Source organism: Paramisgurnus dabryanus, chromosome 6 (assembly GCF_030506205.2).
Source record: "Paramisgurnus dabryanus chromosome 6, PD_genome_1.1, whole genome shotgun sequence".
Lineage (NCBI taxonomy): Eukaryota > Metazoa > Chordata > Actinopteri > Cypriniformes > Cobitidae > Paramisgurnus > Paramisgurnus dabryanus.
Window position 1 is genome coordinate 2,940,950 of NC_133342.1, and position 24,569 is coordinate 2,965,518.

General features: G+C 39.5%; 1 protein-coding gene across 1 annotated transcript; it reads left to right on the forward strand.

Annotated features, from left to right (window-relative positions):
• Positions 1-24,569, forward strand: LOC135744179 (E3 ubiquitin-protein ligase TRIM47-like). The gene is made up of 13 exons (XM_065262151.2): positions 1-576; positions 1,956-2,051; positions 2,261-2,494; positions 2,591-2,750; positions 2,915-2,974; positions 10,850-11,004; positions 13,990-14,066; positions 19,099-19,316; positions 19,543-19,799; positions 21,665-21,781; positions 21,986-22,136; positions 22,379-22,423; positions 22,522-24,569. Exons 1-13 carry the CDS (start codon positions 1-3, stop codon positions 22,794-22,796), a joined length of 2,421 nt encoding a protein of 806 aa, XP_065118223.1. The 3' UTR covers positions 22,797-24,569.

Here is a 24,569-nt window from a genome sequence, read left to right on the forward strand (position 1 = left end):
ATGGCAGAAGCGAGTGTTTCTCAGGATCAGTTCAGCTGTTCAATCTGTCTGGATCTACTGAAGGATCCTGTGACCATTCCCTGTGGACACAGTTACTGTATGAGCTGTATTGCAGCCTTGTTGGATCATCAGATGAGATACAGCTGCCCTCAGTGCAGACAGACCTTCACTACAAGACCTGTTTTAAGAAAAAACACCATGCTGGCTGAAATGGTGGAGAAACTGAAGAAGACTAAACTACAAGCTGCTCGTCCTGATCACTGTTATGCTGAAGCTGGAGATGTGGAGTGTGACGTCTGTACTGAGAGAAAACACAAAGCTGTCAAGTCCTGTCTGGTGTGTCTGAACTCTTACTGTCAAAATCATCTTGAACAACATGAAGAACTTCACTCAGGAAAGAGACACAAAATGACTGATGCCACTGGACGACTACAGGAAATGATCTGCCCTCAACATAATAAAGCCCTTGAGATTTACTGTCGTACTGATCAGCTCTGTATATGTTATTTGTGTATGGTGAATAAACACAATAACCATAAGACTGTATCAGCTGCAGCAGAGAGGACATTGAAACAGGTAAGGACTGAAAGCATGTGGTGTTTAATGTGAACAGTTATACACCACAATGTTTCTTCATGATTACACTCAGGGGCGCTGTAAAGGGGGGGTAAACAATGACGATTCTCGGGGCCCACGAGTAAGAGGGGGCCCAGAGAAGCCCCAAAAATTGTGGTGCTAAAAAATATTTAATAGTAAAAATTATTAACTTTAAATTATTCTATTTGCTGTTTCCTGGTATAAAAAAAATATTTGTTTAGAAAACACAAACGTCCGTGAGCCCCTTTCCCCCCTCTCAATTATCATAAAACGGTTCCATCCGCCCAAATTGTATAATCCTGGGCTGCGTTCAGCCTCGACAAAACGTTGCATAACGTTTATTAAACAGAAACGGTGATGTGTTGAACGCCCTGTTGTGATGACGCAAGAGTTGCAATTACGGTAGCTGAGAGGCCATTCTTTGTGTTTTTTTTATGTTTCTGAAGCCTGATGAAATCGTTATAAATGTGTGTTTAATACTGTAAAAGACCCTCAATGTTACAGTCACTGACCTTGCCGTCCAGAATGAAAGACAACATTCCAACTTGTTCCCATTGAGCGAACTGTCTCTTAGTACCGCATGGTTTATATACGTCTTGCCGCTGATTGGGCCGACATTTCTGACACACCCACCAAACAAGAGAAAACGCATCTAAAACCTTTTGCATTCCGTTACACACCGTTTCTAGGAAACATGTCGTTCAACCCGGAAACCGTAGCAAAACGTTGCGAAAGAATTTTCTTTCTTGAAAATCAAGTTTAAATGTTGCGGTTAAAATGACTGCTGGTGGCCGTTCTAGTGTTAAAAGTGCATGATAAGGGAACTCAATTTTCTCCCCATGTTAGGTCAAGAAAACGCTGGAAAAAATAACAATACACAGTTTTAGTTAAACATTCAACACTGCAAAAAATGACTTTCTTACTTAGTATTTTTGTCTTGTTTTCAGTAGAAATATCTAAAAATTCTTAATTTTATATTCTTAAATTCTTTTTCTTGATGAGCAAAATGACCTAAGTAAATGAGTCTAGTTTTAAGACAAATTAATATACAATTTAAGTGAAATTGTCCTTAAAACAAGCAAAATGATCTGCCAATGGGTTGAGAAAAAAATTGTGAAATAATATTTCTTTTTTCTTAAACACTTAATTAAAGTAAAATTTTCTCACCCCATTGGTAGTCAAAATACCATCAAAGCGCATGATTTTATGTAAATTAATATGAAAAAAGACTCAGCTGTGTTGGGGCTCTGTCAAGATTCTTTTCATGGGGCCCAAAATCCTTAGCAGCGCCCCTGATTACACTATAGCTACATGTACTGTACAGTTTATCTGTTTGTCATTATTTCCACATCTACCAGAAACAACTAAAGAAGACAAAGAGAAAATACCAGCAGAGAATCCAGGAGAGCCAGAAGAAGCTTCAGGAGCTGAGAGATGCTGTGAAGACTCATAAGGTGAGTTTTGATCAGAAGAACAACTGCTGTCTGCTGTTTCAGATCTGTTTCAGACTCAGTTATGACTCTCATCCAATCAGTCAGTGAGGAGTTCAGTGCTGGATGACTTTCACTGAAGTTCACTGTGGGTAACAGACTGTGTGATGTACCAGTAAGAGCTGAGTGAATGCTGCTGATTCTAATGCTCCTCTCTCTGTGTGTCCTAACAGCGCTCTGCACAGGCAGCAGTGGAAGACACTGAGAGGATCTTTACTCTACTGATCCGATCCATTAAAAGACGACGATCTGAGGTGACACAGCTGATCAGAGATCAGGAAAAGACTGCAGTGAGTCGAGCTGAAGGACTCTTGAAGCGACTGGAGCAGGAGATTGATGATCTGAGGAGGAGAGACGCTGAGCTGAAGCAGCTTTCACACACAGATGATCACATCCATTTCCTCCAGGTAACAGAGATCTGAAAAACACAACAGTGATCATTGGGAAGTAAAGAACATGCTTTAATTGTTTGTGTTGTGCTGTTTGTCATTGTGTTTGTGTAGAGTTTTCAGTCTCTCTCTGTTCCTCCTGGATCTTCAGACTCACTCAGCATCACTGTCAGCTCTCTCATCTCTTTTGATGATGTAGTAAAATCTGTGTCTCATCTGAGAGAGAAAGTGGAGGATTTCTGCAGAGAAGAGATTGGAAAATTATTTTATAGAGGTAAGGCACCTATATTTCTAAAATATTAGGCACACATTACGCAGTATTTGCTAAATCCAAATATATAAATTAGTTAAATATGTAAAATTTTTTAATTATTTTCTGCCATATAGTTTTACATACTAATAACAATGAATCCATATGTGTCAATTATGTGTCCATAGTAAAGTATATTGACATCATTCCCATCCCTGAACCGGATACCAGGGAACATTTCTTACAATGTGAGTATTAGCAAATAATACACCAATACTATAAAAGACAATTTTTAGATAAATGCTGAAATATATTAGAAGTGATCAGTTACGTTCATTTGTGCAATAAACCCCACAGTCTTACTCCATCCTAAAATTATTATTAGCCTAATTTTAAACAAAAAGTTACGTATTACAGCTGTAACGTGTCAGAAGAGAACGTCTCGGTTACATATGTAACCCTCAGGGAACGGAGACGTTACATTGTGACCGACGAATTGGGAACCGATTAGCGGGGACCTATCTACTTCGAGAAACCTTTAAAAAGCCAATGAACTTGGCATGCAGATAATTGCATCTGCTGGCGCCGCCCCGCCGCACAGGTATTTAATGAGAGGCAGGTGCAGTTATCAGCTATTTTTTGCTGAGAAAGCTGGACAGAAGGAAAGGGTTCGGCCGATATCAGCAGTGGAACAGCAAACTGTGGCGATGGGACGTGACGTCTTCCTTCAGGGAACAAGGGTTACATATGCAACTGAGACGTTCCCTTTCAGTCAGTCACGACGAAGTCACGTCGTGACCAACGAATTGGCTCCACTAAGGGAAACGTGGTAAACAAGAACTTTCCACGGAAACACTCACAAAGGAACCACTAGGGGGCGCAATGTGGGCGCTAGCCTCCCCAGGTTCTTAAGGATACATCTAGTGAGAGGCTGGCAGCCGATGCTCCGCAACATCGGCCACCAAGCGTTGGAGGAGACAAAAAACAGTTTTTTGTAATGTTTTTGCCTAAACGGCCTTCCATAATGGTGCGGTTGTGCAGCACCGAAAAGAAAGGCTCCAAGCCGACACAGGAGCCGTTCCTAGATGTTCTCACTGATCAGAAGAGAGAACTTGAGAGGATACCGGCTCAATACGAACACTGTAAAATCTAGCGAATGTATTAGGTGTCGCCCAGCCAGCAGCTCTACAAATATCTGAAAGTGAGGAACCACGAGCCAAAGCCCAAGATGAAGCCACCCTTCTGGTTGAATGGGCTCTCAAACCAAAATAAGCTAGGGCGATTGTGTCTACAATCCAATGAGACATCCTCTGCTTAGTGACAGCTTTCCCTTTCTGCTGACCACCGTAACAGACAAAGAGCTGTTCTGAGGTGCGAAAGCTTTGAGTGCGATCCACATACACACGTAATGCACGTACAGGACATAACAAAGCCATGGCTGGGTCTGCCTCCTCCGAAGGCAGCGCTTGCAAGTTCACCACCTGTTCTCTGAAAGGAGTGGGAATCTTCATAGTGAGAAACTTAATGCTCACCGTCCGCAGAGGCTTGAAAGGGGCGTCCTGCAGTGCTTTCAGCACCATGGACAGGTCCCAAGGAGGAGTAGAGAGAGGGCGCGAAGGATTCAGCCTTCGTGCACCTCTTAAAAATCTAATGACCAGATCGTGCTGACCCACGGATCTACCATCAATGGGTGCATGATATGCGGATATCGTCGCGATATCTACTTTAATAGTAGATGGTGACAGCCTCTTCTCCAAGCGGTGCTGGAGATATAAAAGCACAATTCTGATCAAGCATTCCCGGGGGTCCTCTCGTTGAGAAGTACACCATTCAACAAACAGGTTCCATTTCAGCGTATATGCCTGTCTCGTAGGCGGTGCTCGCGCTGCAGCGATGGTGTTAGATACCGCCTGGGGAAAATCACCTAGAACCTCCGCGCCCCGTCCAGAGACCACACATGGAGGTTCCACAGATCGGGACGTGGGTGCAATAATGTGCCCCCTTCTTGAGACAGAAGGTCCCTCCTCAGGGGAATCCGCTAGGGAGGGGCTGTCGCGAGGAGGGTGAGCTCTGGAAACCAACTCCTGGTGGCCCAATATGGAGCAACTAAAAGAATACTCTCCTCGTCCTCCCTGACTTTTTGGTGTGATTATAACACATTGAAAGCCGGTGAGCCACGCTCTCCTCGGGACTCAGTCGTGAAGCCAATGCTGAAGCGGGCTCATATGGAGCAAACGAGCTGTGTCACAGCCGCAGCTGCTGCCATATGCCCCAGAAGTTTTTGAAATTGTTTCAGAGGGACCGCAGTCTTGCCCGTAAATGTATTCAAGCAAGCCAGAATCGACTGAGCGCACGCCTCCGTGAGACGTGCTGTGAGATTGATCGAATCCAATTCCATACCGAGAAAAGAGATCCTCTATGTAAGTTTGCTCTTTTCTCGATTGACCTGATGACCAAAACGGGCGAGGTGTTTGAGCACACGATCTATGTGAGTGCAAAGCATTTGACGCGACTGTGCTATAATGAGCCAATTGTCGAGATATGCCAAGATGCGAACACCGCTCTCTCTGAGGGGTTTTAAAGCCCCCTCCGTGACTTTCGTGAAGACGCTGGGAGAGAGAGAGAGCCGGAAGCGTAAGACTTTGTACTGATAAGCCCGTCCCTCGAACGCAAAGCGGAAAAACGGCCTGTGTCGGGGAAGTATTGAGACATGAAAGTACGCGTCCTTCAGGTCGATGGCTGCAAACCAATCCTGTTGGTGAATGCATTGAAATATGCTATTCTGCGTCAGCATTTTGAATGGCATTTTGTGAAGTTCTCGATTCTAAACGTGCAGATCCAGGATCGGTCGCAACCCGCCGCTTTTTTGGGTACGATAAAGTAAGGGCTGTAAAACCCTGACCTCATCTCGGCTGGAGGAACCGGCTCGATCGCGTCCTTCGCCAGCAGGACGGCAATCTCTGCACAGAGTACTTGCGCATCGGCGGGTTTCACTGTAGTGAAACGAATGCTCGTAAATTTGGGAGGTCGCCGGGCGAATTGTATCACATAGGCGAGACGGATCGTGCGTAAAAGCCAGCGCGACGGACTGGGAAGTTGTTGCCAAGCTTCCAGATACCGGGCGAGGGGAATTAACGGCACAATCGAAGTACCCGCGGCAACCTGAGCAGCGGTGTTCGACGACGCGCTCTCTTGGGCTGCGTTGACAGGTATATTGTGTAAATGAGCACTCACCTGACTCCGCTGATGGATGGCTGCGCAGGGAAGACTCCTGATGAAGACGTCCCAGTGCGCCCGACACATCCGCTGGCGAGAGAGGAGAGGGAGGACATAGGGTTATGAGCCCATCCGTCACACCCGACTGCCTCTGAAGACCTGGAGGAGGAAGAGTAATTTGCTCTTTTTGTGGTTTTGTGGGTGCCGGGTGGCCGAAGAAGGGAGAGGATCCGGATCAACGTCCGAGAGAGAGACGCCCCCCAGAGACGAGAGACAGCGATCGTGTCCATCACGAGGACCCATATATTTGCCACATCCAGAAGTGGAGCACGGACGAAAAGACATCTTTAAAAAGATGCTTAACGCCCGTGAGCAGAGAACGGCTGTCTTTGAAAAGACGCAGGTTCAACTGCAGCTCTTTTAGGGAAATCACTCTTTCAGATGTGCAAGTTGATGAAGCACACAGGGAGGAGAACGCACACACTCAACTAAAAAGTGTGTAAGAGATCACGTAGATCAAAGGATGGTGCCCCGCTGTGGTGCCTTCGCCCAACCAACTAGCACGCAGAGATCTATTCCTAGTAAGAAAAAGAGCAGCTTCTCGTGAGCAGTGTAGGTCTGCCAGCTTTCGAAGCTAAAAAGCTGATTTGATAACTGCACCTGCCTCTCATTAAATACCTGTGCGGCGGGGCGGCGCCGGCAGATGCAATTATCTGCATGCCAAGTTCATTGGTGTTTTAAAGGTTTCTCGAAGTAGATAGGTCCCCGCAAAGTGGTTCCCAATTCGTCTGTCACGACGTGACGTCGTAGTGACCGACTGAAAGGGAACTATGGCACTTTGTGCTAAGCCTGTAAGTTCTTTTCTGATGATCAATTGTACAATTTTATTAAAGCAGAATTGAATGCGGAATTGAACCCTAGACATTTTAGCCTGTTATCACGGGTAATTTATGTATATTTTGCATGTTAAATGAGAAAAAAATAAATTGCACGATTTCGATTATTAGATTGAAATTGTGTTGAAGCGGAATTTTCGTAATAGTCTTTGATGGACTCAATTAACCAGAATGCACTGTGCGAAACTGAGTCAATAGGCTTGTTTGAGATGAGCAAATTCTGCCCAGAATCGATCACCAGTAATCGTTGCGAGATAAATGCCGGTAAGAAAAGTGTCCGAGGGCGGTCTGCTTGCTCTGATGTCATGCTGAGGTGTGCCAAAAATCTCTTGTGATGGGAGACGGCCTCGTCAGGTTCTGCTGGCGGGCGCAGTTGCTCTTCACCTTTTCTGCTGACGAAAAGCACGATGGGAAAAGACTTGCTGACGACACCGCTTTAATGCTCATTGGTCCAGGGATGTCAGCTGACTACTTCTTCTAAAAACTTAACTTCCTGTAGTAGTTTTTATATATTTTTTTTACTTATTATTGACTTATGACATTTATACTTTTAATGAATTCCTTTAAACTTTTGTATTGATGTTGAATTATTTGTACTGTGAGCTGTTTATATTTCACACAACAGAAACTAATTTGTATAACCACTAGACTTAGATTTATACATCAGGGACCGGTTGCACCCGCTGTGCGTAAGTTACAATGTAGCTTAGTTACGACGTAAATGAGCACTAAGTTACAATTTACGCACTACTAAATGTTTTTGCGTTGCACCATTAAACTTTACAATACGTTGTAACTAAATATTTACGGAAGCCTCTGTCCATGAATAATGATTGGAATAAGATGTCAGCCAGATTATATTACATCCATGAGCTCGTATAAATTATGAAGAGACGCGAGTTCGTCAACGAGTTTTCAAGAACTGTTTAATTTTCTGTGTATCCATCAATTAAAATGAGATTTAAAATGTCTTCCTATTTATTTTCTCCTCCATTTGTGGGATAGAGATTTTCAATTAAAAGTGTAATGTTTTGAGTTTGATAACGTTTGCTTTAACGTCTTTTTTAACTTTCAGTTTAGGCGAGACAAGAATGAGTTTGAAATTACGTTCTGTTCAGACTATTTCCTGTTTACCCATTATAAGGCTTGTGATTGGGTTAAGAAAAATAGACGTCATTCTATGCGACAACGCATTACTTTACGGAGACCTTACGACCTACTAGCTACGTTCTGCCTTAAGAACAAATGGTGCAACCGATTTAAGTAGAGTTAGTTATAAACTAGCTAGTAGTTACTAAGCCTCTAGTTTGGACTTTACGTCCCAGTTTAAGTAAGAACTTACGAACGACTGGTGCAACCCTACCCAGAACATTTACTAAATAGCGTTTAATAATGAACAGTTCACCTTCATTGATTCCCCTTATAAACATCTATATGTAAATGCATTCATTAGTATTTCAGTTTCATCTATTAAGTCCGCGATAAAATACGCGAAAGCGATCTCTTCCATTGCTGACATTTGCAATCCACAACACAACGAGATTCATGAAGCGTCCGGCTTGCCTGCACTTTTTTCACTTCACCTCTCACTGCAGCCAGAGCCATTTCAGAGTTTCTTATGTGAGGTAATCTTGCTGGGAGTGAAGGCAGTTTTTCTTCTTTAATTTTTTATATGGAGTTTGATGGCAGCATGGCCGTAGCCAGCTATGAGGTCACAGAGGTCTGGACCTCGGTAATTTTTCAATATTAAAAATAAAATTTGAAGTTCTCTGAATGACTAATTAGTTTTTCAAAACGAATCCGCATATATAATTAAGTTTGGACGGTTTGCTGTATAGTTTAGTGTAAAATGACAAAGATTGGCTTAAGCTGCGACGGCGTGGGTACAGAATTTGCAGAGTTGCCAGATCCCATTGTTAAAAATTCTCTTTAGACGTAGTGTTTTAGCAATTAATGTGACACTTTGACATTATCTATAAAGTGATTGTTAGGTGTAAGTTAGAATTAGAGATTTCTCTGATTTATTTCTGAAATACAAGGTTTGGACGACCTTTGTTTTTTAAGGCCAATTATTTTTGCTTGCTTTTCGTACTAATATCTGGCAACATGGAAACTGAAAGTTATCAAATAAGACGCATCATTCAGCGCTAGCACGTTATTGCTGATACTACATTTGGTAAGATTAAAGCAGTAATGATCATAATTGTGTCTGTAAAGAGTATCAACAGTATCAACAACACTATCGAAAAACAGAAAATAACTCTTTGGTACAAAGATAGAAGAATTGGGTTTAAATAAAATATGCCAAATATGTTAAAACACGTAGCGTAAAATGGTAAAGCTAATCTCAACAAAACATAAGCTTTAAGAATTCTGTTATTTCATTTAATTTAAAAGTTAACCTTTAACAATGTCGTGCTGAAAACAATAAGAGCACTAAACAAGTTCTTGTTTAAAATCTTGTAACGTTTTTGTTATATAATATTGCTTATTAAAATGATTACAAAAATAAACATTGTTGCATGAAAAAGTAATAAATAATCCAGCAGTCCCAGTCCATCCCCCAATACAGAGTGTGTACCCAAAGTGTAAAAAAGGTTAAGACAGAATATATTAGATCCCAGGTAAAATAAAGTATGCCTCAATGTACTTAAACCACTTAAATACTAGCAAGTAGATTTGTAAGTTATGTAAAGTTATGCTACAAATATACTTATTAAAAGTAAAGTTCTACTTGAGCAGTATTCAGTTTACCTGAAAAAGTAAGAATACCAGTACCAACTAGATTTTTAATAAATGATGTCTCAAAATAACACTTTAACTTAATTTTAAGAAGTACCATAAACAAATGTGATATATAAGCCATAAAATGAGTGCACGAAAATAGTACATTTACTAAGTGTACTTAAAAAGTGTATTTTATTTAAGTGCACTTTTTTCTCCTGGGATAGCATTTGTTAACTCTTAACACCCCACCCTGGACCTCGGTAGTTTTCAAACCATGGCTACGGCCATTGATGGCAGCACAATCAACTACATATATTTGATGAAATATCGTGTTGGAGCATAATGTTGTTTTAGGATGGAGTTCCGCTTTAACATCAGTAAAGTTTTGGTTCCTTGCAAAATCTTTTTCTATGAAATCAATGACATTTGCAATATTGCCATAAGTATATTCTATATGTATGTTATATACTAGAGCTGGGTGATATTGACCTAAATCCATATTTCTGTAACTTTGGGATGAATGTTAATGCCTCGTGTGACATGTCACTATAATTTAATTATTATATTTATATATTTGGAGACGCTTTTATCCAAAGCGACTTATAGTGCATTACAAGGTATAGGCCTACAGTATTGGTTTTAACAGTATGTGTGTTCCCTGGGTTCAAACCATAGACTGTAAAAAAGATGGACGACGCCTGTTCGCTCTCTTCCATTGGTGAAAAGTGAAGCCGCCAGTTGCCCAATATGGCGCTGACATCTTGGGTCTTGAGTCTGCGCAATAGCGATTTCGGGACCAGTCATGCGCAGTAGTGAGCAGGAAGGGAAGGCGCGAATTCAAAACCCCGCCCTCCCTCTCGTAGAATGCGCATATCACACAATATCACAGCTGTCAATCATGACGTGACACCACCGTTTTTATATTATTAAATAACTAACTAAACACAAACCTATTTTAAAAACAAACATTTGAATTTACATCAGTGTGATAAAAACTACAGTAAATGACAGAAACCAGCTTCGGAAAAAAAATAATTAAAGTGTAATTAATTTTTTTAGTTGGTCTTAAGTCCCATTGAATAACATGGGGAGGCGGGCTTTATGACCTATACTGGGACCGGTCACTGGGGGGCGATCGAGACGTTTTGGCTTCACTTTTCAGGGCTTGTGCGGCACACTTGGTTTTGCGCCGCAAACGCAATGCTCTACAACTGATCTACACAGGAACACAATTATTGAAATTCAGATTCCCTGATTTACAGATTATATTCTTTGTCTCCATAGATTATCATCAGATCACTCCAGATCTTAACGCAGTGAAAAATTATCTCAGCCTATTTGAGGGGAACAGAATGATTACTCACACTGACACAGTCCAGCCGTATCCTGATCATCCAGACGGATTTGAGGATTATCCTCAGGTGTTGTGTAGTGAGAGTGTAAGTGGACATAAGCAGGAAAGGTGATAAGAGTTTGTTTGGACGTAATGTTTAGTACTGGTGTTTGATCTATGACTCCAGCTGTTCATTCTGATGCAATAACAATAAGGCTGAACTTCCAGTGGTGTCCAGGGGCCTCATTTATCAACATAATGTTCTACATTATGTTCTACGAATGAAATTTAGTATGTGCGTAAGTCCAAAAAATCTGTATTTATCAAACGTGTGCACATGTTTCTTATGCACATAAGTAATCCTTGTTGATAAATCCCACATGTTCTTAAGCACCATGCTCATGCAGCTTCATGGTCATTTGCATTCCGAACCGCCTCCAATGAACCATATATGGTGACAACATCTCCCTTTATAAGTCATGCGGTTGTGCAGTGCATATTCCCGCACTGCAATAATGGCAAAGAGAGCAAAAATGAGGAACACTTCCAGAAATTAAAAAAGTGGTTTCACATTAAATTATCGACTAAAAAACGTGTCACAGCACACCGACTTGAAATCAGTGCAACTGGATGAGGAAAGACAATGGCAGAACTTTCCACCTTGGACAGCTGCATCCCATCTTACAGAAAAAAGTTCTAAGAATGTTCCTTGAAAGTTCCCAACGTTCCCAAACACGCTTGCCAACATAAAAAAAGTGTCCAGTTTTCTTGACGTTTCTGGGTTGTCTGAACGTTAGAGGAATGTTGCATTCTACCATTTTCAAACGTTATGACAATGTCATGTTTTAATCTTCACAAAATGTTTAAAAAAACAACAACTGTTTATTATATTGACTTGTTTGCTTGTTATGTAAATGATAAAGAAACATTGCATTTTATTCTTTTAAAACTGTTAAAAACAACATTATTTGTGAATATTCAGTAAAAATATTGCTGTAGAAAACACAATTTGCTTATTAGATTTAGATGTTGATGATTTGTTTCATATTAAAGTCACCATGATGGTAATCAGTGTTTGTTTTAGTTGGACTCTTGACCCTTGGCTTTTTCTTAGTGTGTATAAAGCACATTTGTTATAGTTATGTAAAGTTAATAGTGCAATTCTGTAGTGGTTGGTACATAATAGTAAAGATTATCAACTCATCAAGTTTCTTTTCTGTCAATAATGTATATGAGATCCAGCATTCTCACAACAATTTGTCATTAAGAATTCTTAGAAACCTTAAGCAAAAATAAATCGCTGTATATTTGGGACGTAGAAACATAAGGAACCAGAGTATGAATCTCAACCATGGTGACAATTAAATAAAAAACTCCCAGCATACAACTTTTTATAATTTTATTTGTCACCATGGTTGAGGTTCATTATCTGATTCTTGATGTTTGTGTCTCACAAATATACAGCTGTTAATTTTTATCAAGGGTCAAGAGTTCAACTTAAACAAATGATCACCATCATGGTGACTTTAAATGAAACAAATCATCAACATCTAATAAGTGAATTGTGTTTTCTACAGCAATATTTAGAAATAATTTTAACAGTTTTAAAATAATAAAATGCAATGTTTCTTTATCATTTACATAACAAGCTAACAAGTCAATATTAAAAAACAGTTGTTTTTTTACATTGTGTGAACATTAAAACATGACACTGTCATAATGTTTGAAAATTGTAAAATGTAACATTCCTCTAATGTTCAGACAACCCAGAAACATTCTTAGGGACCAGTCACACCAATAGCGTTTATGGCAGTTGCAGGCGCCTTTTTTGAATGATATTCTATGGGCAGGGCGCGTTTGCGCGCTGTTTATGCGCGCCAAGCGCCTTGCGTTTTTTTGCCGCCTGCCGCGCACGCGTTTTTGAAGGAGCGCTGAGAGCGGAGAAGCGCCCGACGTCATTCGTGTCTTTCCATTGTCCAATCGAATGAGGGGAGAGGCGGGCCTTACGTTGTGGTGAGGGAAGTTTACAGTTGCTTTGAAGAACCGGACACTACTCGCTCACTCTCTCCTGTGTGTTTGTGCACCTCTCACCCTCAAACAAGGTCAGAGCAAGCGTCCTTTTTTTAAAGTTTCTGCTGATATGACAGTTAACAGCAAAAGAGCGCTCACGCTTCAATATTTGATTGACAAGACAGCTGACTCGGTGGTTGCTTAGCAATATGAAAAGCCGCGTCGCACTGCTCTTTTTTTAAAAAAGGCAGTGCGTCGCGCCTTGCGTTTGCAAGCGTTTAAAGCGCTTTTGGTGTGACTGAAGCCTTAGAACATCAAGAAACCCGACACTTTTTATGTTGGCAGAACGTTTTTGGGAACGTTGGGAACTTTCAGGGAACGTTCTTATTTACACTTATTATTTACAAGGTATGGGTAAGCCTCCGAGCTTTTCAAATTGCTCATTGCCTTACCATCACAAACAACTCAATCAATAGAGTATGAGCTGAATCATCTTAGGCTAATCAGTGAGAACTTTGTCTTCAATTACATTCCTGAATGAATCAACAAGAGCTTAATTGTTTTCATGTTTATTTATTCTATAAGGTTAAAGCTTAAAGATTAAAATAGTTTGAATAATTAAACTAATAATTTAAGACTATAACACATTCTACAAGTTACAGTGATAAATACTCTGGCACGACATTGCATGGCTATAAAACAGCACAAGTAACCATATACATTTACATCCCAGTAGCTCTGGTTTCCATTACATTAAAATAAAAAACTTCCATTACAATAAAAAGAAGTTTAGGGGCGGTTTCCCAGATTAATCCGTTAGACGTTTCTATAAACAAACCTTACAAAAAAACAGTGGTGTACATCTTGAGACAAAACAATGGCACGGATATATGTTAAGATATCAGTATAAGGTGTTTTTAAATTAAGGCAGCTCAAACATGCACTTTAGTCTGGACTAGGATAAGCCCTGTTTGGGAAACCTCCCATCAACGATTAATATATAAAGCATATTCAGAATTATGAACAGCAGTAGTTTTTAATTGCAAATTAATAATTTTCTTTATCACTGCATGTATTTCAGGGTTTAAAAGATGCAGAAGTCTTCACACCTGAATATATTGACAGAGACGACGAGAGCAAAGGAACAAACGTATACAGGTAAACAAACCAAAGTCATGGTTCTGTATTCATTGAAGTTTTCTGGGTGGTCTCATAAATCTCTGTTAATGGTACATTTAGTTTACACTTTTGAATGTGAAGGGTTTGTAAGCCAGGAAATTAAACAATGAAAATTTTTTTTTTTGGCGTCAGTAAGTCCCTCACATTTTAAACTTTATTGGGCGGTTTCCTGGACAGGGATTAGACTAGTCCTAGACTAATTGTTTTGCCTCAAAATGCACACAGGTTATGTTTTTGGTAAGGAATGCTTGTTAAAACTAGTTATATTTCCTAATTAAACTAAGGCCTAGTCCTGGCTTACAGTTTTTCTCGGTTGCTTAAACACAACTATGCCTCATATTCTCAAAACAGTAAACACAATTCCATAACATCTCACACAACTTTCCAAATTTCAAAATGAAGCTCTACACTTAAAAGCATTCACTTTTTCCTCAAACATCACACACAAGCTTTCAAAAACACACACACTACAACATAGTATTACACACTGGTCCAATACAGTTTTTCTGAATTGCTAAAACACATTTTTTGAAACCATCACTCATTTTCTCAAAACCTTAAACACAAATCCCAATTTTAAACAAAATTCACAGAACCCCTGACTCTTCTGGCAAAATCAAACAATTCCTTCAAAACCATTTCACTTGTACTCAAAATCAAACTAAGCTTTCAAATCATACACACATAAGTCTATAATATAAAACACTACAAGCATCCATTAGACACTATCTTAAAAATGGAAAACACAACATCCAGGAGATCTGCTTACAGAAAAATACATGTTTATTGTAAATAACAACACACTTAACAAATACTATTAAAATTCTCTATTACTGTAATCACAATTTACAGTATTTGCATGTAAATATAGTGAATACTTTACTGTAAGTACTGCAAGTAATAGTAAGTTTTCAATATTACTGTAAGCAGCACTTGTATTTTGTAAAAAGTCAGCAATCCAACTGCAAATTTTGCCAATTGCATCATCTCTGGTGTCCTTTTCTTCCTCATACTCTTCATCTGCCTCTCAGACTGTTTCCAATCCACACAATTGGTAAAAATACCATGAGATAAAAGTGTGTAGAATTTTGAGTTGTTGTGTTTACTCGATGATAACGGCGTTGTAGTTGTGTTTAACTTTTGCCTGCCTGTGTTTAGCATTTATAAAACAAGTGCATTGCCGTGTGAAATGTGTGTTTTAGTGAGAAGTTTGTGTTTAGAATTTTGCAAAAAGAGTGCATGATTTGACAGATGTGTTTAGGCCTCTATGAATTTGGTTCAGAGATTGGGGTTTAGTGTTTTAGCAATTCAGAAAAACTGTAAATTCAAAACAATATATCCAAAAACTGATAAGTTGCTTGTGGTTCTCCCCCTCAAAACCTTTTCACATGACCAAAAAAAAAGATTAGCACATTTTTATTCATTAATTTGCTACACAGCACAACTGTAAAACATTTTTTTAAATTATTCCTCCTCAACATCGTGTCTTTGTTCTGGGTCAGGTCAGAGAATCTCATTTACATCACAGGCTATATTGGCCCTAGTCAAACAGCAGGGGTAAAATCCTCTTGCATGATCCACCCCTGGCATTCATCTACTGATATGTCGATCTGTATGGAAAACAATTTGATGCATTATTTTATTCCAGTAGCATAGTCCAACAGTGTATGCACACTAAAGTACAGAGCAGTCTTACTCTGAGTACATCTATCTGTTTTCCTCCCTGAAGGCTCTTAAGATGGAGGCAAATTAGGCTTTACTCGTTGCTTAGCCTCCCTCATAGTCATACCATGGACAAGGACATGGTCAGCTAGAGTGGCTCAAATTTCATCCGAGACTACTTGTCACCTTGCCCTTCGTCTCTCTCCTCTTTCACCATATCTTCCTCCTCTTCCTACTCCTTCACCAAGTCCTCTCCCTCCTCCTTCACCGTGTCCTCCTATTTCACCATATCCTCCATCTTCTTTCATCTTCTGCCTCCTTCTCTCCCTCTTCCTCTTCCTCCTCTTCATGATGTCTTCCTCCTCTTCCTCCTCCTTCACCACATCCTCCTTATTTCCCTCCTCCTCTCCCTCCTCCTCCTTCTCCTCGACTTATGCCTTCATTTCTCTGTGGATCCGTTGTTCCAAAGCTCAGTGAACTGATTCGGGCCCTTTTATTTATCTATTGAAGGATCTGATTGATGTGTTCAATTTTGACTCTTAGGGCCCTATTTTAACGATCTGAAACACAAGTGCGAAGCGCAAAGCGCAAGTGACTTTGTGGGCGGATCTTGGGTGCTGTTGCTAGTTTCCCGTCGGGAGAAATAACTCTTGCGCCAGGCGCAAATCAATAAGGGGTTGGTCTGAAGTAGGTTCATTATTCATAGGTGTGGTTTGGGCGTAACGTCAATTAACCTCTCGACGCGCACTAGCTCGCGGACGGAAGGACGTCAGTTTTTTTTAATGCTGCTAACAATATATATATAGCCTACTGTGTACAAACAACAATAATAATAACACTACTATACATCGTTTAAAAGGTCTAAGGGTTTAGCGTCAGTGTATGGTGTCCGTTTTGAGATTAAATTGCTCTAGTATCATAAATATAGTATTTTATTACAGAAGTCCAGATAACAACATGCATAATATAAACTGACTCCTTACCTTTGTGCTGGTATAAGGAACGCGAATCGAATCCAGTCTGTTTCAGATGTGTGAATAACCCATAAAAACTCTCCAACAAAGTACATCCAATGACCAGTTTTGTCCACAAATGCGTATAATCCGTGAAATATGGATATATTTTCCATTGTTTACATCAGATTTCAGATGCACGTCTTGTAATAGATTATAATATACAATCTGAGGACTATTTACATCGTAACACTTGTATATGAGAGCACACTCGCGTTCAAAACTTGATTGTACAAGTAGGCGGGAGTATAATACATAATATCCAAACAGCGCTGTCAAATATCGTGACGTCATCTGACTTGCGCGTTCCTCCAATGACTTCATGGAAAATATTGATAGACAGAACGTGTAGCCAATTAGAACACGAATTCAACGATCTTTGTGTGAAGCTTTATTTCCTGGTGTGGATACGGCATTTTATACGCTTATATAAGGATAAACAATAAAAAGAATGAACGTGTATGTAAACAAAAGACTTTTATTTTGTGGCTGACTGGCACTTAGAAAATGCACTAGTCTTACAAAAACTCTTGCAAGAACCTCATTTTTGGGTCTATTGACTTCAAACGTGAAATATAACTTCTTTAGACTTGTGGCTTTGGCCTCATTGCATTTATAGGTTTCACACATATATTTATCATTAAGATTTTTAGTGTTAAAAAAGATGTTATGCAAAAAATTTTTTATTACAATGTACTTCAGCCTCTCTAACTTTTTTTTTTAATCTTAAAATAATTTTGAAAACGAAGCTCAAAGTGTCTTCTATCTAATGATACAACAGTTATGCTTATACTATAAATGGTTTAGTAAAAACAGCCCTTTTAGTGAATGTAGGTATTTTCATGGTTTCGGGCCAGAATGGGGGTGCTTTTCAAGAGGTTAAACCAATCAGAACTTCATCCAACATTCCCTTTAAACGCAAGTGCGCAAGTTCAATGGCGGGTTGCTATTATTATGATGGATTTACCAGGCGCACGCCAGGAGCGGTTCACAGCCGAGGAGACCGACGTTCTTGTAAGAGCAGTCAAAGACAGAGAAGTTGTTTTGTATGGGGATAAGAGAAACCCGCCCAAATCAGCGTCGGTTAAACAGGCGTGGGAGGAAATAGCCACAATTTTCTCATCAGCTGGCATCCCCAGGACGTTGCGCCGCTGGCGCTATAATGATGTCAGGAGACAGGGGAATCCCAAGCTTGCCAGCATAAATCAGGCACGCTGTGTAACGGGAGGTGGATCTGCCTCTATACAAGTCCTGACGCCAGCAGAGGACATCGCTACGTCCACCTTCACCGCTTAAAGCCAAACGCAAGCAGTCCAACCCCAAAGTACACTTACAAATCAAGTTCATATACATTAAGGTTTCTTATGAAAACATTTTAATTATTATTTACATAAAATAAACGTAATACAGCCACACAACAAACTTATGAAAATGTTTTAATCGTTATTTGCATGAGAATTTTTTAACGCAGCCACACAATAAATAAAAACTATCACCACAATGCTCACCACAATGATTTCCCTTATCTCATGTGTTAATATTTTTTATTGTAACAATTTATGATTTGCAAAAATAACTGTTGCATCTGTGTAGATTAGATAAGCAAAGTGTGTGCGCATTGTGCACGCTATACATTATGGTCAAGCATGTGCCCTTAAAATAGCATAATGAACCACGCGCAACGCGCCACTGACTTTAGACTATTTTTTTCTGGTCAGTGGCGCAATTGTTTTTTAAAACTGCAAAATAGCATCAGGGATGATTTGCGTCGGAACACACCTCCTTTTTTGCGCTGAACCGCCCAGGGAACGCAAGTTCCTTCCCTAGTTTGCCGACGTGCGTCTGCAGAGGGAAAACCCTGGTGTGCGCCAGTGCAAAATACGAATGATACATGCGTCACTGACAAAGTCAATTGCGCTGGGTGCAAGATAGGGCCCTTAGTGTTTCCACCTTGCTAATTGTTTGCTAATTGAGCCTAAGCTGTGCTGACTTGAGTGAAGAGTTTTGAATGCTAATGCTTTCCATATGATCAGATGGTGTAAGCACTGAGAAATGTAGGGAATTGTGTGTAGAGTTTTGAAGTAACAGTTCACCAAATCTGACTGATGTGTTAAAGCAGGGGAGTAGTGTTTATAGTTCAGCAAAATGATTGTGCTTCTTAAAGAATGGCGTTATGGTTTTGAAGTTTTAGTTCAGAAGTCTGGTTATAGTGTTTTAGCAATCGAGAAAAACTGATTTATAAGAGATCACTCATCAATGTGACTCCGATCTCCTTTGTAGACTGGATTTGTTTTTTTCAGGGTGGTTTCAGTATAGTTGATTCATCTCTTCTCTAGGTTTGTTTCTCCACATGCTGGTCAGTTTCAGTGCAGTTTGACAAACCTTGTGTTTGTGATGGAGGGTAAAGGAGAGGTGTTGTATAAAATAGTGTCCTGGGATCCACGGCTCTTAGATGGTTTGGGTCAGATGCAGCCTGCAGGTCCCTTGTACAACATCGACTGTTTTAAAGGTTCAATCTCACAACTGCACCTTCCACACTGTGAAGTTTTCTCTGGTATGTTTATTTGTTCATTCTCAAAATAATATTAATATTTTTAACTAATGTAACTGAAGCAATGAAAAGTGATGAATAATTTACTTGTCAGTTCAAAATAAACATTATTATACACTGTCAACAACATTTTAGTCACTGTTATAAAATATTATAAAGTATATTATTTAATAATATAAAATGTATATTTTAAAATAAAGTTTTACCAAATTGTAAATGTCTTTTACAGAGAAAAATGAAGTCAGTTTGGCTGTAGCACATTTCTCTGATGGTAATGTAGAAATGTTGCAGTCGATCAAAGTGAGCAGTACTCACTTGATTATAAATATCACAGAGTTTTCCCTGTTTGGACTCATAAAAGATATCATATTCCCTGTGTATCCTGTCTGTGCACAAGTTCTGCTTTTCCTTCGACCAAAATCTTTTGCACAAAAGCAGAAAATACTGAATGTTCACTTGCTTCCAGGGAATGTGCCCTTATCAGAGGTAAACCTTAAAGCATTATTTATTTCTTCCAAGAAGAGTTGAAGCTGTTATAGCTGCAAAGGGTGGTCCAACTTTGGATTAAACCCTATGGATTAAGAATGGGGTAATTTAGGTTCACATGCATATAAAGGCAGGTGTCCCAAAACTTTTGGCAATGGTGTACATTTTAGTCTGGGACAAGGCTTTAGCGCCGTCCGGAAAACCAACCCTAATGTTTTGAAGCTCCTATTCCAAAATGCCACTATTATACAGTACAACATCTTTATTTTAAATGATCAGTGTACTTCGAAATTATACAATTATTTGTTAAATATCACACTAGCACTGCTTAGTTTAAATCTGAAAATTCTGATTCGGTGTATAGTAGGGATGGGCACGACCCAGATAGCAAAAAATATCCGCATGGCTTCTATATGCCGCCAGCCCCAAGCTGTCGGCTATAGGTGCGTCCCGCTGGCGGGGATGAAACTTTTGCCGCCGAATACGTCACTCTCATTTGTTGTGAGATGCCGCCAGCATGCAGCCGGCGGACCGACTGCTTAATTTATGCAAAAGCGGCTGCCACGGCGGTCCGCCGTCAGACCTGTTTGCGATTACGCCCTTATGACGCTTACTGCCGCCAGAGCACCGCCGGTGGTCCGCCGACTCATTGCTATTTTTTGCTATCTGGGGAGTACTCGATTGCTCGAGTACTCGAACGTGGCATCGATGATCGATCACGAAAACGATGATCATGTGGGTTTATTTATTTATTTATTGTGGATATGGCGCCATTTGGATGTCTGGTTAGCATTACAAGCGCATGTGGTAGTAAAGACTATGTCTGGAGATGGGTGTTTGACGTCGTGTCAAGCTACGCAGACCGACGTATGACATCAGTAACATTACCATGCGTGATTCAAAAACAAACAGATAATTCCGCGCGACCGCACCGCAGAAACGCGCCGATCAGCGCAATGCGCGGCAGCCCGCCAGCCCGCCGATCCCGTGAAGCCAGCCACAACTCACATCAAGGTTTAAAAGGATGTCGTGATTTTCGGAAATACAGTCAGTCAGGTGCAAAATGTACAGCGCCGTCAAAAGTTCAATTGGTTATCATCTCATATTTAAACATCAAATGTCAAGAGATACAGAGAGCCATACGAGCATTACCATTACATCTTGACTGAGGTAAGAGGACGACACGACACAGCTAAACGCTAAAATGATAGCAAAACACTTAAAGCTGCTTAATGTTATGAAGCTTGAACTTTGACTGGACGTTTTTAAAAGTGCGCTGTTTTTGATGCACATCCACAAAGGGAATTAAACTTTCTTTTTTTTTAGATAACTTAGTTGAAACCTTAGTTGAAGTCTTGCATTTTATGCAGATAGTTGTACATTTATGTTGTATAAAGGCTTAATATTATGCAGAGTGCGTCAAATAGAAAGCGCTGCGGTTTGTGTTTATTAACCCTTTAGTTTCACTTCATCACACAGCTTTTCCTGTTAGAGGTTTCTGTTAAAAACATTTGATTAATTAGGAATCTCGTATGTGTTCATTGTTCTGTCATAGTTTCTTCAAAATTAAGTTTTATTTGAGTGTTTTTATCTAATTATTTTCATTTTCACCATGACGTGGTGAAAATGATTGCCCCGCGCCCAGTTAATCGAGTACTCGTTCTTCAGACCTATGGATTAATCGAAATGAAAAAATGACATAAATGCACATCCCTAGTGTATAGAGGAATCAAATTACTGTACTTAAAATGAGCTTCTAAGCCTGTCTTCATATTCAAAGAGAGACTTTTTCAATATACACATGATATAACTCGATGCTTAACATTTCATCCCCTAACAAAAAATTTCTTTTATCTTACTTCAAGGTTCAGAGTCAACATCAGGAGAAAACATACATTGAAACAAGTTCAATTTGTCATCTGATTCCAGGGAAAGAATACAAACTGTGCTGTCATCCAGAAGAATGTGAAGTGCAGCCATCGGTAGTTTGATATATTTTAATAGATTTAAGCAAAAAAATATATTGTGCAACATCTTTAGATGCTAATTATTATATAACACAACCTTCAGTTGTGATTAATAGTTTTTTTCAGACTGTTTTTTTTGTGAAATATAAAGCACAATATTTTTGCTTTGTTGATAGTTTTACATTTGAGTATTTTTATTCTATGATGATAATTTTTCAGGATGAGGTGTTTGTTTGTAATTTTGGCCCAAACTTTCACACTACATTTGAAGTGTTTCTGAATGTCAGCATTGAGGAGGTCAGGCTTGGTCTTCTGGATTCAGATAATAAAGGGAAAGAAGTGTGGAAGCAACGACGAGTTCTTCTCTCAGGTACTTGATGAAATTCAGTTGTTTGAAGTAAATCAGTTTATGAAGTGAGAATTAGAGATCAGTTGTTTGTCGATATGAAGAGGCATTGTGAGGGATCATTTATTAAATGCCATTTAAACATTCAGTGATCTGCAGCAACAGAGCTGCAAAAAGTAATTTATTTTCATTGACAAATTTCTAATCTAAGCTATAAATATTATGATGGATATTTCTTTTTTGATCATGTCTTTTTTTATTTAAAGCACCAGCTCAAGGTGTGGAACCTCCAGTTGGCAGAAGGTTTACAGGTATAGTATGACTTCTATGCTTAAAACTTCAATGAGATGTTAATTATTGTGCTTATATCACACATATCAACATCTGAATCGGCGTTTTCTTCAATCAGAATCTGAATTTTTGGACAAACACAGAGATCAACTGATTCAAAGAGTCACATCAGTGATGGAGATAGCTGACTGTCTCATGAGCAAATACATGATAACAGGTGAAATGTACAAGAAAGTACATAGTGCAGAACCACGACAGGAGAAGATGAGGATTGTTTTTGATGTTCTTGAGTCAGGAGGTTCAGCTGTAAAAGCAGAATTCTGGAGACTGCTGAAAGAGAGGGAACCTCATCTAGTGGATGAATTGGAGTCTGAACCCAGTACATCTCAGTAATGCTGAAGAGAACATTAACTTAAGATAAACATCTCTGTTTGAGAATTGAGATGTATGTTGCAGACTTATGTAAATATGTACCACATCTTTTTCACCAAACCACATTATCTGACCTCATGTATTTGCAGGAAAATTAATTGTTGTCAGGCAATGAGTTGTTAAGTTATTAGGGGTCAAGCCCTGAAGGGGGGATTTTAATTAGGGGCATTCACAGTTCTATGTTCATGATGTTTTCTTCATAACTACATACATACATACAATACAGTACAGTAATATATTTTATGTTAGATCAATTACAGCAATGTGTAAGTACAATGGGCACATCAATCTTGGCAATTTTTGTATCGCGTGTCCTTTGTGAATTGACACTTGACTGCTGTGAGAAATGGCATAACCTAGGAAATAACATGGTTTTATAAAATTGTAAAAATGTGTCAACCATGTTTTGGTGGACATTTTGTAAAGGATGTTCTTTATAGAATACATTTTAAGGGTGAGCATTACTTTTTTTAAAGTTTGATTGAGGATGAGAGTTGTCAGGAGTGATGATGTTACTGCGCCCGAGGTGGAAGTGCTGCAAACTAAGTGCTCTTCCGCCATACAATAGTGTTCTCATTTTTTATCCGCTTAGAAAATCGCGACGTTTATTTTCTGCCACCATACTTACTTGTACTCATGTAACAGTCTTTAAAAAGGAAAAACATGGAAGTGTTTGGTGGCTTCTAAATTCATCCCTGTTTGGATCCTAATGAATGAATGGTGCTAGGCTAAATGCTAACACATTTATGACGCGCTATACAGCAATTAAGTGCACACATTGAGAAAAGAGAGGTATGTATTAATTCTTCTAATGTTGCGTTCAGACCGGCCGCGGTAGAGGCATCAAGCGCAAGTGATTTCAATGTTAAGTCAATGTAAAAAAACGTTGACGTACATCTGGAGGTCTCGCGGCACGAAAGAGGCGCTTCGTGCAGAGCGGTAGACACGATTCCACCTCATTTGCGCATCTAGTAAAAAAATGTGAACTTTGGCAGAAAAACGCGCCGCGTTAACCAATCAGGAGCTTGCTCTAGTAGTGAATTGATTACAGAAAGCAAGCGGAGTCGCAGAAGCCCCTCCAATGACGCGGATTTCCGTGTGAATGTCTTGATGACTAGAATTTCACGCGCGAATGCAGCGAGTAAACTCAAATGTTTAAGCGGCTAACTAGACACCGTATATGCGATTTTGACGCCTCAAGCGCAGCTGGTGTGAACCCACGGTAAGAGGGAAGAACTTAGTAAAATATTGAAAAACAGTGGTGTTTTTCTTTACAACTGGCAAAGTGCATAAACCAGTGGTTCCCAAAATTTTTCAGCGTGCGGCCCCCCTTGTGTACGGTACATTCCTTCGCGGCCCCCCAAAGAAAATTTGTGACAAAAAAACTGTTCTAAAACTCAAGATTTTAATAAAAAAAACCATGAAATTATACAAGAAAGTAGTGCTTTTGGTTAGTAGCCTTATTTTTTTAGGTTTAATTACACAGAATTCATGATAGATTAATGTATTTCATAAAATGCCATAAGGCCCCCAGTTTGAAAACCACTGGCATAAACAACATTATCTCAAATACTTTGGAGTAGAGTTCAAGGCCGTATCCGAATTTTGCCCAAACCTCGCAAGATGTCGTGGAAACTTTTAATTGTAAATGGATTTGACATATTTTGGTAGTAAAACACAAGTGTTTCATTTCATTGGTACGTTTATATGTACACCAAAATGCGATTTTTCCAA

Excerpts from the sequence above, each read along its gene's own strand:
- LOC135744179 (XM_065262151.2), top strand. The coding sequence starts at position 1 with ATGGCAGAAGCGAGTGTTTCTCAGGATCAGTTCAGCTGTTCAATCTGT. Across the intron at positions 577-1,955 it reads CAGAGAGGACATTGAAACAG|AAACAACTAAAGAAGACAAA; the intron begins GTAAGGACTGAA and ends CACATCTACCAG. Across the intron at positions 2,751-2,914 it reads TGGAAAATTATTTTATAGAG|TAAAGTATATTGACATCATT; the intron begins GTAAGGCACCTA and ends ATGTGTCCATAG.